Source organism: Dermochelys coriacea, chromosome 1 (genome assembly GCF_009764565.3).
Source record: "Dermochelys coriacea isolate rDerCor1 chromosome 1, rDerCor1.pri.v4, whole genome shotgun sequence".
Taxonomy (NCBI): domain Eukaryota; kingdom Metazoa; phylum Chordata; order Testudines; family Dermochelyidae; genus Dermochelys; species Dermochelys coriacea.
In genome coordinates, this window is record NC_050068.2 from 240,988,235 (window position 1) to 241,002,001 (window position 13,767).

Genomic DNA, 13,767 nt, shown 5'->3' on the forward strand with positions numbered 1-13,767 from the left:
CCCAGCAACCCAGCTTAGAAAAATGGAGACTGGCAATGGATTTCCCCAACTCCTCAGTCAACATAAAGTCAAACTGTACCAAGGAGGTCTCAGTTCCCAGGCATGCAAACACATTGTATGCTCCTAACTGCATTGAGAAGAGGGGCGGTACAGAGCAGTGTGTGTCAGCACCAGCCAGGGGTCGCACTTCCACACGCCCATTTGAAACTAGCCTGCAGGAAAGTTACTGACTGGTCCCTCTCCCCTCTGAAGATGCATGTAGACAGAGAGCATGCAAGGGTAACTGAAATGCATCAGATACAAGATGCAACCTTCTGACTGAAAAAAGCGAGAGTAGCTTTGGGGAAGGCTCTTCAGTTCCAGATGGCAGCTAACTCACCTCATTTACATTAAATTCAACAAAGGGCTAGACTTTAGAAGGTCCCTGCTTTCCTGCCATAGGGATCCAGGCATAATTTGTACTGCAGTAATGGCCCCATATCCGGCTGCATCCCTTCTAATGATGGGCCCAGCTCTCTCGTTCCCTTCACAGACCTGGTCTCTCTCTCTCTTCCCTTGACTTCTGTGACTGGCCCCATCACTGATTTGTGCCTATTCCATCTGCATTTTCGAAAGAAGGAAGAACTTCATCAATGGAGATGAGGATGACTGGAATGTGATGAGGCAAATCCAACCCACTATGCTGTAAGCAGTTTTGCTTACAACATCCCACTACTTCTTTAATACTGCCAGTGAGCATGGTAGTGACAGAAAGGGGGACTGCCCCAAGGGATGTAGCATCACGCAATTCATTAAACCCAACACAGGCACTGAAAACATACTTGGATCCTGATTCACAGTTCCATCAAACACACACTGCCCCAGCTTCCCACACACAGGGGACTGATTAGCCCAGCTCTCACCAGGACATTTCTTATTCAAAGGCATTTGGAAAAGCAGAGAGGTTTTTTTTCCTGATTGGTGGGGTGGGGAATGGAGGGAATAAGAAGGATAGGTTCATTATGTGCCAGTTAAAAGTATTTTCCTTCCGCATGGGCGGCAGGGGTCCGGCAAAGCTGGAATGTGCTTTACCCCATCTGTATGTTAAACAGATACAGATGGGGAAAGGCTGGAAGGTCAGTGTTTGAGACGCCTTTTCGGTTACAATACGCACAAGCTATTAAGCCCATCACATGACCTGCAGCTGCAACAACTCTTTCATAACCTGCCATTTCAACCTCAGCTTTAGAGAGAGGGCATAGTGCTCACACACCTGCTGTTCAACCACTAGTGCTGTATGCATAAAGCAGAATAGGAAATACACAGCAGCAGCCCTCCACACCGAAGGGCTGAAGTAAAAGTTTTTACAGGGTGGTTTTAATAAACTAGATCCAGCTGCACCGCTGCTATGCAACAGGAACCACTGGCATCCGTACAGGTGCCACTGTTCATTCTCTGAAGTATCCTTGGGATGATGGGAACTGCAGGTTTACCACTAACCATGACCTTGTTCTGTATCTTCTCCTCACCTAACCACGTCCTTTGCAAGCCCCAAAGTCAGAGAGTTGCTGCACAATGACTGAAAGGTAGCACCCTAGAGATGTGTCTCCCACTGCCACCTTGAAACTGGAAACAGGATGAGGTCAAAGAATATGGAGACAATCCTGGCTGGGCATAAAGACACGGCTAATGACCTACAGGTTATGAAGAGACTGAATAGCAGGAGGGAAAATACAACAGGTTATTGTCTAATTACTGCCCTTTTCATTTTAAATGGAGGAGGGCTGCAGTGTGAGGGAAGAAAAGTGGCAGGAAAGCCTGCATTCATCAGCAAAATGGAAAACACCCTCTCCATAGTTAAGGCCGTGACTAGTTTTCTGTTAAACCAGTAATTGTGATATCTCTCCAAGCCTCCAAGAAATTAGCTTTGAAAAACTTATACCAATCCACTTGAGATTTCTCACACATGGTGCTCCTATGCCAGAGATATGTTTCAGAAAATCTGGGGAGTCATACAGCAAGATGTTAATCAGGTGCGACCACTTGAGACCAACCCCCGCCCCCCCCCCAAAAACAGAAGTTTGCTTTTCCAAAAATGGTTCTTCACACTTTCTGGAATCATCAATCAAACAGCTTAGCTAGAAACTCCAAATTTGGTTTACTATATTGTCCTGATTGAGGACTGGTGCCTTGATTATTTTTTAGTGGTTTGGTGGGTTCATTTTGAAGTTACTTCTTATGTTTTTACTGGCCCTCCATGGAGTTCATAAACTCCACACTGCATTGGATTAAGCTTAATCATTGCACAGCCACAGGTTGCAGACTTCTTAAACTCAAGTTTACAAGGGCAGTTCAACATCCCTGGAGCTCCACCACATATTACTCACAGAAAAATGAAACAAAACAAATGAAACAAAGAAGTCCAAGGGTCTGGCGTAGTTTATACAGCTGTGAGGATCAGTTTGAACCTATGTCATGTGTATTGGTGGTCACAGCATCTTTCAGCACAGTATCTATTCTAAATATTACATAGCCTTGTTTTTGCCCCACATTGGTAATTATAGCAAAACCTGTTCTATGCACCTGAAGTAGTACAGCTACAAAACGTTTTCACATATCACTGGTTTAATATGCTTTCTAAAGAGGGATTACTTATTGTTCATTTGTATTACAGTAGTGCTTAGGGGCCCAATCAGGAAGCACAGCAACCAACTGTACATCTGCTAAAAACCTTACTGACGTGTAGCAGTGATAAAATTCAAATGTTCAAGAGTCAGGAAATTTTAAAGTAAAGTTACAATTCTCTCACCAATGCATGGAAAAAAATACCCTGTCAATATTCATAAAGAGCTACTACCTATTCTCTTTAAAATCCTCCTTAATAACTTCTCTGCAATGATGCCTAAAATCACTCCTGCCTGGCATTGGCTAGGCAAGTGGTGAGCTGTAACTTCTACTTTTCCACTAATCTCTATTTTTATTGTTCCTTTATTCTCCCAGTCCACTCTCTGTTTTTTCCCACCTGTTGTATCTTATCTATTATGTAGTGTGTGAGCCCTCAGAGGCAGGGCTGTTTTCTTTGTGATTTGGTTGTACAGTGCCTCGTGGGCTGGGGCCCTGATCCTTGAGTGTGATTCCTAGGCAATACTGTCATAGAAATAACAATTTATGAACAAACTGTTTGAAAATCTGGAGATTCAGAGTTAAGATTCGACAAACAATTCTGTCCCAGAACATCCTATTCCTGGTTACTGTAGCCAATCATGATTCCTGTCATATATTTCCAATATAAGCCATGTGCCCCAGAGTTGTAACTAGACATTTTAGCGCCAGGGGCGAGAAAGCATATTTGCACCCCCTGCCTTTCCCCCTCCGGCATTTCTCTGCCCCATTTTTCTGCCCCCGTGGCTTTGCGCCCTGGGCAGCTGCCCTGCCCTGGTTATGGCCCTGATGTGCCCCATTACAGCAGCCCATAATCCAATAACATACTAACTACACACTACATAAAAGCCATCACCTACAGACCTTCCTAGAATGGAGTTAGCTACTCTATCCTGTCTCTTGTTCACTGGATACAGATCACCCTTGCTCTCTTCCCTCCCACGTTTCCACTAGGTTAAGAGACGGCCATACTTTGATATCTCACGCTCTGTATATGGTGTTCAAACACTCAGCATTATCTACCATTCCACAACCCTCTCTAGGGAGAGAGAACAAACCACACTATTCTCATCATATGCAGCTCTGCCCTTTTTTGATGTGGGGCTGACATCGGACCATCCATTTACACTGAGATATCCATTCGAACCCCATTTCCAATACTAGTATTAACTGCAGACGCAAGTGCTTTATCTCATTCTCTACAATTTACAAGCCCTCCTGAACTACAAAGACAAAGAGGAGTTTACAGGAAGTTTAAAAGTACTTTAAATATTTGGTATAGCTGCCACCTTACATCATATGCAGGGCCTGTGCTGTACTGGGGTAGGGGTTGTTTGTAGAATCTGAATCAATTTCCAGAGTTTCAGATGTCTGGCCATAAAATTATATTTAGAGTTTCTTGGTTTTTAAATGTGCTCTTTTGTTTTAGTTTTTTTATATCCACAATGAACCAAAGGTTTTTAAATATGAATAATTGCTGTATTTAAAAATTTCCCTGCTGGCCAGATTTATCATCTGGGAATGTGGCCACACATGCACACCGCACTTTTTATAAATATTTGCCACGGTTTCAGTATTTCCATTCAGTGAATTGGACTAAGCCTCTCTCTCAGAGGGAAGAGATTGCCCAACTCCCATTCATTCCAGCGGTAAGCTGCATTTCCATTTCCTGTGTTCTAGCCCAGTGGTTCTCAATGGGGTCTGCGAGCCATTTGCAGGGGGTCCATGAAGGCCAGCTTTAGACTGGCTGGGGCCCAGGGCAGAATGCTCAGAGCCCCAAGTGCTGGCACCCCAGGGCAGAAGCCTCGAGCCCCTCCAATTGCAGGGCTGAAGCCCATAGCCATGAGGCCCCCCCACCTATGGGGTTAAAGCCTCAAGCCATGGTGCCCTGTGGGGCAGGAGCCCAGCACCCCTGGGGCAGAAGCTTTGAGCTCCGGTGCCCTGTGGCTGAAGCCCAGAGCCACTCTTCCTCTCTCCCCCTGCCCCCACCCCCCTGCAGTCTGTGGAGTTTTTATATCATGTTGCGGAGGAGTGGGGCTCAGAAAGAAGGTTGAGAACCCCTATCCGCGCTTCACCACACTGCCAAGGATAGCTGCTCTCTGTCTGCTGAACAGAATAAAGACTAATTAAAATTGACACTTCACTAACGTGATGTTCTATGTAATTAGATATTCAAATAATTTATACTAAGTTTCCTCTGAGTTGAATGAGGGCTTGGGCATAAGCCAAATAATCAGGGCACTGCTATAAGCAGAGGGCAGACAATTCACAGGTTGACTTCAACATGGAGTAAGAAGAATTGCATTTTAGAAACACACTTGCCACTCAATGCCTATTTGATTCTCGTGTGAATACCACTGCAAGTGTGTGTGTCTGGGTAGCAGAGTACACTGATGCTTACACTCCTGTTAAGTTTGTGGGCCCAGATTTAGGAAAATGCCTGGAACCCGACAAAACACTACTAGAGGTAAATGGTATCACAGAAGCAGACCAGCCAGAGTTACTAGGAAGTGTGACAAACACTAAAACATTATTCTTTCCTCATCTGGACAGCTTCAAGAATTTTTGTTTTTAATCCAGCAAGTTTCTGAATCTCACAAAAGCTGTGGATAAAAGAAGTAAGAGTACAGGTGCTGGGCAGGGGTGCTTCATGCAGCTCCGCTGATGCACCCCAATCCTATCCAGCAGCATGCCTTATACCAACACCGGGCCCCTGCACAGTTCCACCAGTGTAGCAATACCTTCCCTTCTTGCCCCACAGACCTAGTCCTGTCTCCAAGACTCTCAGTTGTGTCCACTTGGTGGCTTTACGATGTGGACAAATATCTGCTTCTAACGGGCAAGGATAAGACCCACCGAACTCATTTAATTTGTAATCAAAGCGAGATTTAAACTTAAGTTCTAGCAGGAAAGACTAGTGCATTAACCCGAGGCATTCTTGCCCCACTCCACAACCTCCACTGTGCCCCTTAACCACTCTAGCTAGAAGAAATAATTTCTGATTCACATTTATCTACTAATTTACAAAACGTCCAAAGCTGGTGTCACAGGTTGACAATTTGTTCGCATTGCATCAGACAGACCCTCCCTAAAGCAGCTCCATTTCCTATTTCACCTGAAAGCTGGAGTCCTCAGAATTTAAGAGGGGCTCTATTTCCGCTTTGCTTTCATTGAAAATGACAATAGTCAATTTACACTGAGAGAAAACCAGGGATATCTCTATTCCTGTCTCCTTTCTAAGGGGTATTATATGCTAGCACAATTACTTGTTCCAATAAAGACAACAACTCCATGATACCATTCCACGTATCTTCCTCCAAACTGCATTGGCTTCACCTAAAGAGGACTAAGGTACAAATGAATAATTAGCCAATTGCTGGTACCCAGATAACTCATACCAGAAATGCCTAGAGGACAATGCTATGAGAGACTTTCAGTTCCTGGTCCTGGTTTCCTTGTTCCCCATGATGGCAGGAGGTGGAAGTGCACTCAACTACTGGGTAGAAGAGGAGAGTGCTATGCTTTGCTCCTGAGCAGTCCCTGTGATCAATTACAGGGTCGTGTCTTAGCTCTAGAGGACTGGAAGGAAAGGGGAGGAATAGAAAGTTGCAAGTTCCCATCATCTCCCCCATTGCCCTGCCCTGAAAGATTTGTGTGTGACATGATTGTAAACAGTTAAGGATCACCCCAGTGCTACGCCTACTACAAGCTGGGTCCCATCCCTCCCCCATTATGTACAATACATTCACCAACAACAAAAATTTATTAAAAAAGGCAACAGGTAAATTCTGTAAACTGGATCCAGCTCCAAACACACACGTTAATACTACAAGTAAATTCCATCGTCGTCCCTCTTCCACCCTGAAAAATATACCTGAGTTTAGCAGTTCATGACAATTTCAATCTCCCCCTCCCAACCCAAACCCTGAATGAGATACACTCTTCAGTCATGACAAGCCACTAGTTTGAGATGCATCCTCTGCGCTGTTGAGATCAGCCATATGGTCGGTAGCCAGGGACCCAGGACTATCCCATGTTTAAACACACACAAGAGCCATCAAGGCACCATGTTCCACTGGACCCTGGAAGCTACATGCCGCTGGGGAGACAGGGAAGGTAGGAGGCCTATGTCCTCCTTCCCCCATGTCCAAATCACGTGTGGCTTTCATCTCCTTGGGGTTCTTCCTTCCTTGGACTAGCTCTGTAAGAGGAAGAACAAAAGTTGCACTGTTATTTGCTTAACCAAGGAGTTTTATAAAGAAAACGCTCCGTCATTTACAGTACAACTACTTCAACACAAGTGACGGGACAGGTGTTGTCCCAGGTATAATCTACAGTCAGGGATTCAGCTACGAGCATCAGGAGAATTTTGTTTCCTTCCCACCAGAATTGTTCCATTTCCCTCCTTCCCCCAACCCAGTTCCAAATATTTCACTTCTTTAATTAGTGAAAAGAGAAAAGTTCTCATCTGAACTCTGCTCTTCGCTGGCTCTTACTTGATCCAGAGGCAATGCTGATGGTTTCTGTGGTGGCAGCTCCTCCCGGGATGTGGTTGCTGTAGGCACCTTCGGGAAGGATGCTTGGGTCTGGTGTATTTGCATTCTGGAACCACGTTGAATGAAAGGACAGTTTTAGCACAAAAACAGCAAGAATAAATCTCATCTGCATGGTGTGTACAGATTATTTACATACAAAATATGTATTTTAATTACACTCAATCTAGACCCGCCCCTCTCTCTGGATTCCCCCACACCAGGCCATGGCCTCACCCCTAAGCCAGGTTTTTTTTGTGCATTTGTCTTTGGGTGGGAGGCCAATTCTTAAAGCAGCACCATTTTCTATGATGGAATGAAAAGTGGCATGTGAAATGGCAGGGAGGATTGGTTTCCTCTGTGGTAATTTAGGGTAGGGGGCTTCCCCCATTGCTCAGGAGACATGTAAAACTGGACAAAACAATAGACGTTCTGACTGGTATGATGAAGCATTGGTAAAGGGATGGAATAGACAGCTTGGTGGGTCTCTCTCATTTCTATTACTGTGCTCTTTAAAAGACTGCCATGAAATTCTCCCCAAGTTTTGTAGATGCCTGACCTATGACAGCAGAACTATTTTGTCAATTTGTTCTTCCTACCAGCACCTCAGATTCCAAATCTAGACCTTTTCCAAGAGTACCCAACACTCATCACGTCCCCCAATTTTCCCCCCTTCTTGTGGAAAACAATCTTACCCCGGTGGTCTGTACATGTCCTGGGCCCCCCCCATGCCACCTCCGCTGCCTCTCTGCTCCATCAGTAGGGCCTGAAAGTGACCCATGTTCTCTTCCCGGCAGCGGTACAGGGGTCCCTCCTGAGTGAGGCCATTGGCTTGGCCAGTTGCTGGATGACGAGACAGGTGAGCATTCACTGGTGATCCATAGGTCCTGGGCTGGAAATGACTGGCTGGATGCCGAGATGCATAAGGAGACCCTGTCTGCAGCATCACCCCATGGGGAGGGAAAGCTGATGGACCAAATCCGATCCCAGAACTCAGAGGTGGGGGGAGAGCCCCATACAGGAACTCCCCTGCTGCCACCGAGCTCTGCCTCTTGGTGGCTGCGTTATGGTTGTCCAAATCAAGAAACTCTTTGGGACTCTCTGGCCTCTCCTGGGATTCATCTGACTTCTCATCTTCAGGCCCTGGATCCTGCCCATCGCCTGGAGGAACCTCTTTGGCGCTTGCCATGTCCATTCGGTTTGGGGACGCCAGGGCAGTGCTGAATGCCTCGCAGCCCTGCAGACTACCCACGTTCCCCCTGTCTGAGAAAGAAGGCCTGGCCAGAGGTGGGTGGGCGGGCGGATGCCCACCAGGGTTGGCCTGCGGGTGGAGAGGCCTTTGCCAGTCTGAGTAGCCTTGTGGACAAGTGTAGTATGGAGGTCGCTGATAGTGGTGGTAGGAAGGTGGAGGTTGTGGCTGATACGGGTATGGCACCCCCTGATGGGGGCGATACCGAGGAAAGACACTGGGATGGGTGTTACTATGCTGAAAGCCCCGAGTGGGGAAATGTTGTGGATGGGACACAGAGGGAGGCTTCCCTCCCATCATAGGGCTGAACCCCTGCAGTCCTGGATTGATATGGTAACGTGTGGCCGAATTTGGATACTCCAAACCAGGCATGTAGAGAGGGGGAAACTGGCTCGGAGCCCCTCCCACTGAACCTCCATCCACACCAGGAGTACTGGTGTTCTGTCCCATACAAGGCACAGCGACCTCTGACAAAGTCTTCCCCCCAGGACAAAGGGGCTTCTCCAAGATGTTAACAGCCAGTCCTTTCCCCTCATTGCCACTGGAGGGTCCTTCACCTACAGGCCCATTTTCAGGGCCAGGCCCTCTCTCAGCTGCTGACACCAGGTCTCTCACACACACCTGGCCTGTCGGGCCAGTGTAGGTGCTCTGTGCTGGCCAGACACTCTTGCTCTGCATTGCCTTCGGGTCATTTTTAGTTCCAGAGTCATCTCCCTCCCTCTCCCGTGGCAAATTCCGTCTGGTGCAGTCCATCTGTAGGGTGGGGTTGGAATGAGGTAGCAGTTTGGGGTACGTCCCTTCTGGAACACTGATGCACTGAGCCTTCTCCTCTACTCCAGGTGGGGGCTCCACTGCAAAAGGGGAAGTGGAAAGAATTTAAAAAAAAAAATCACAACTTTGTTTGATTTCACAAAGTAGACTTTTTTCCCACTAAAGTACATTTGCCAGTTAGTAATTCCTGCCACTTTAACCACATGTACCAAATATCCCCAGAATCTACATTCAGCAGGAAGAACACCAGCCCCTCTCTTTCCCTCCCAGCCTACCCCTTCTTCATGTCCCTCACATCCATTCCTGCTGTTGTCAGCCCAAAGTCACTGCACCTCACCTCTTGAACAACTATATTTAACCATTTCTTTAACATAGCTGCCATGTTACCTTGGCTGTTGGCTGATTACGGTCACTAGCCAGCTTGTAGGTCAATGGCTTAAATGTTCAGTGTTGGTTGCCAGCCAGCACATTTTCCATGCTGGGAACCACCACCAACAAAGCTACTACTGTTCCAGAGGTGGTAGGTGAATCCTGTTTAAAAATTAGAGAAGACCCCAAACAAAACAGCTTTCCAGATCATGCATTGAAGATGCTCGTCAACGCACTGCAAATTGAAGTAAATTCTAACACTTTGTGGAAATCCACTTTTACATAAATTCCAAGTAAACTCTTGAAATGTTACATACTATTATTATTGGTCCTGTGGTAATGCCCAGCAGGGCTCTTGATGTGATGTGGAAAAGAAGATAAGGTCCTAGCTAGCTTTAAAGAGCTAAATATGAAAATATCTGTAATCCAAAACCTAGACGTTCTTGCCGCTTCATTTCAACTGATATTAAGTAAAATTTAATAAAAACTAAACACCAAAAACCAAATTGTCTATACTTTAATAACAGCCTGATGATTTTAGATTTCTCTCTCTTTGATTTCTTGCATTTCTAATTATATAAATATAAAAAATTAAGTACGTCTGGGTGCTTAGCAGCTGGTTTAGCCAATATTTAACGTGTTTAACTATGTATCAGAATGTATTAAGCCACCCTAAGTAGTTTGGGATCTAGCTTACAGTTTCTGCATGGGTTCCAACACTGACTTTGTCACAAAATGACATCACCTTGCAAGCAAGAGAGCTGCTGCCAGTGCTAGATGCATAAATGCTAAATTATAATTACATGTGACCACTCCCCCCATCCCATTTCAATTTGGTGTAGGTGAAAAGAGTGGCTTGAGCTGCTTGGTCTAGAAAAATAGTGACATTTTCCTTTAACAACAAAACCTATTGACCAGTGAAATGGGCAGTGAAAAGTGAGTGCAACTGTGTATAATGGTGATGGGGAAAGGGGTGGAAAAGAAAAAAGGAAATGAAAAATTAAACAACTCTGGCAGTGACTGCTGGCCTCTTCAGACCAATAGCATGCATTAAAATTACCTCGGTTGCTTTCTGGCTCCACTGTCTGACTGGCATCCTGAGAGTTTCCGTTACCCAAGACCGGTTTCGGGGGCTGCACATTTGCTGATGCAACATGGGCCAGCTGTGGGAAGGGACCAGGCAGATGCGGGGGAGGAGGCTGACGGGGGTGGTAAGGCACACCCGGTGGGCACACGCGAGATGACAGCTGCTGGATGGCAATCATCTCTGGACTGTCCATCATGGAATCCCCACCTTGGCATCCTCTCTGAACTTGAGGGGGTCCCCCAAACACAGAGGCTGGAGGCTGCTGCATTCTCTGACCGGTGGCTTTACCAGGTGGTCTGATGTATCCTGAGGCAGGGACCCCATGAGGTAGGAAATTTGATTGCTCAGTCCACTGGCTGGGAGGCAGAGGTGGTCTTATTGCCCGAGGGTCCATCATGTGACTAAGAGCCCGAGACTGCAAAGCAGGTCCTGTGCTCAAGGGGGGCTTCTCGTCTGGGCCCAGGGAGGTCTGGTTTGTTGCACTGTGGCTTCCGTTCCATGCAGCAGGATGCGCTCGATTTAGATATTTGTATGGTCTATACATATGGCCTGGGGGGACCTCTGAGCTCTCAGGTGGTCTCATTGGAGGTCCATTGTGCCTTGGAGGAATAAATCCTTGCTGGAACTGCACTGGGGGGTACATACTAGCATCTGGGGAAGGGCCACTCATCCGCCCAAGCTGCAGGGATCCAGGCCGTGGCCCCAGTGCAGAGACATGTGTTGGCCCTGCACACACCTGCTTCTCTGGTGCAGCCAGTCTGTGTCCTCTGTGTTCATTCAGTCCGACTGTAGACTGTGGGAGGAAAAGAAAGGGGCCAGGTTCAATGAAAGAATCATCACTTACTGGCACATGAAAAGCTACAAAGAATAACAGGAGGAGACAGGAAAGAATCAGTGACTCACAGCATGAGACAGATCCCTCCCCAGGCAGAGAATGCCATTTGGCATTGTAACCAATGAATGCAGTGAGGTGGAAACCAGTCATTGACTCATACACCATGAGTACAGAAGGGCAGATCACAGCTCCCAGCTCTCTGGATCCACTCTATTTCCTCTAAGAGGCTAGGACATTGTATACATGAATTTCAAAGCAAGGCTCTTACCTGCATGGCAAAGTGCTGGTGCTGCTGAACTGGATCTCCAGGGTGGGGTTCTGGTACTCGTGGTGATCCATACAGTTTAGCTGGATCTGATCCCCGCAGAGGGCCAAATGTTCCTGGCACGGCTGGACGCTGGAAAGAAAAACAAAACCTTTGTAAGACTCTGAAGTAGAGCAAAGCTGCTACAGATACAGATACATGGGCAGCCATGGACTGAGGTGCATCTCAGCAGAGCCAACAGGCTGTTTTGAGTCTCTGACTGAATTCAGCAGCTTATTCCGAGGAGCTATGCTGGAGCCTGTTGTGTACAATAATACAGCTCACTTGCCACAAAGTTACTTCTTCACACAGGGAACCAGAAGAAATCTCCCAGCTATGAATCCCACAGACCAGGCCTTTTTATAATTGCCAGACATCTAGCTAGCTTGAGTCTAACAACAGACAGATTAGAGAGAAGCCCACACCAGCTAGTTCCAGGACAATTCTCAGACCCTGCCAGAGCCTGGATTAATTGAGAAGAGGGACTCTTCTGGGATTCCTATCGGGATGCTTGGTAGTTCCGTCTTTCACATGAGCCTCTGGGGCTAGAGTTCCAAGCAGCAGTCTTGTTCATTTTACTTGACTTTTGCTTAGGAAGCTATAAGTAGCAACAGAGGTAATTGAGCTGTCTATCTGCAGACTCAGGAAGACAAAACTGTATCATCTTTGCAACCCTAAGAGCTAAATTGTTTAAGCTTAAAATCTGTAGAACTGATGGCATAAGTCCCATCACTCACCAAAGAAAAGTGTTTTATTTACCATTGCCATGGGGACTTTTCAAGTCTTGCATGGATCACACCAGGAAGGAAGAATGGAGGTGGGAACCAAAGAAGGTTAAAAGGACACAGAGAAAACTATGGAGGGACAAAGAAGGAAAAGGAAGGAGGAAAAGAGAAATAAGAACCCATGTTCCACCAACAATAAGAGGTTCCGATCATACAGTAGGGATTCTGCTAGGAACTTACAGGAGACAATTTTATTCTCGGGCCCTTCTTTGCATTTATAATCTGTGAAAAACCATGGAGGCCAGTCCTTACCATCTGGCTAGGGTGTGGCACCTGGCTGGGCATTCCACCATAATGCAGTGGGCGAGGGAAGCCTTGGCCGTTGGAAGCGCCCACCTCCCGAGGGGGTTGCATTGTGCTGCTACTTGGATCCTCTGCAGAGGAGGAAGACAAGGAGGAAGCTGGAGCCCGGGGAGTAGCCCGGAATGGCGGTGGTTTCCCTCCATTCTCCAGGTGTTGCTGTCTCCTGCCTGGTCCCTCAGGGTCTCTAGATCGGGTCCAAACATTGCCAGTGCTGGAGCGCCCGGTCCGACGGCTCCTCTTCTCCCGTTTCCCATCCACTCTGATCCAGAACTCCTCATCTGTGTCCCCATCTTCACCAGGAAAGTGCTTCATCATTGCCCGGTGGAAGCATCTCTCCAAGTTGTATGCCATCTTGGTGTATTCTGTGTTCAAAACAAGAGAGGCAGGGAGACAGACCTTAATGGAGCAAGATAATTAGGCAAAGTCAGATTGTCTCTACTCTAAAGACTCTGACTTCTCAAGTTTATATAAATATCTTCCTCGGAAAAGCTAAATAGAAAGGTGAAAAGGGAAGGGCTGTTTGCAACCAGCCCATTCTGGGTTATGATCTCATCCTACTTGGTCAGTACTTGGACTGGAGACTTTCAAGAAACACAAGGTGGGTGAGGTAATATCTTTTATTGGGCCAACTTTTGTTGGTAACAGACACAAGCTTTTGAGCTATACAGAGCCCTTCAGATCTGTGAGAGCGAGCATCATAGCACAACACACGGTGGGACAGATTGTTTAGCACATTCAAGGTAGAGTGGCCCATTTGCACCTCTGCAGTCATAGGACAAAAAGAGGGGGTTAGTGGGTTACAGATTGTTGAAGTAAACCACAAATTCAGTGTCCCTGCTCAGTCCGTGATTTTTAGAGTCTAGCAGAGTTATGAATTTAAGTTCCCAGATTT

The 13,767-nt window shown here is 46.7% G+C and overlaps 1 protein-coding gene across 1 annotated transcript in view; it reads right to left on the reverse strand.

Moving 5' to 3' along the window:
• Positions 1-223: 223 nt before the first annotated feature.
• Positions 224-13,767, reverse strand: part of LOC119848600 (cat eye syndrome critical region protein 2) — a 140,105-nt gene continuing 126,561 nt past the window's right edge. The window contains exons 14-19 of the mRNA XM_038384587.2: positions 12,825-13,237; positions 11,752-11,880; positions 10,622-11,441; positions 7,868-9,272; positions 7,137-7,242; positions 224-6,841 (exon numbers count right to left, since the gene is read on the reverse strand). Of these exons, the coding sequence (XP_038240515.2) occupies positions 6,836-6,841; positions 7,137-7,242; positions 7,868-9,272; positions 10,622-11,441; positions 11,752-11,880; positions 12,825-13,237 (2,879 nt within the window). The 3' untranslated portion in view covers positions 224-6,835. The remainder of the gene's footprint in view (positions 6,842-7,136; positions 7,243-7,867; positions 9,273-10,621; positions 11,442-11,751; positions 11,881-12,824; positions 13,238-13,767) is intronic.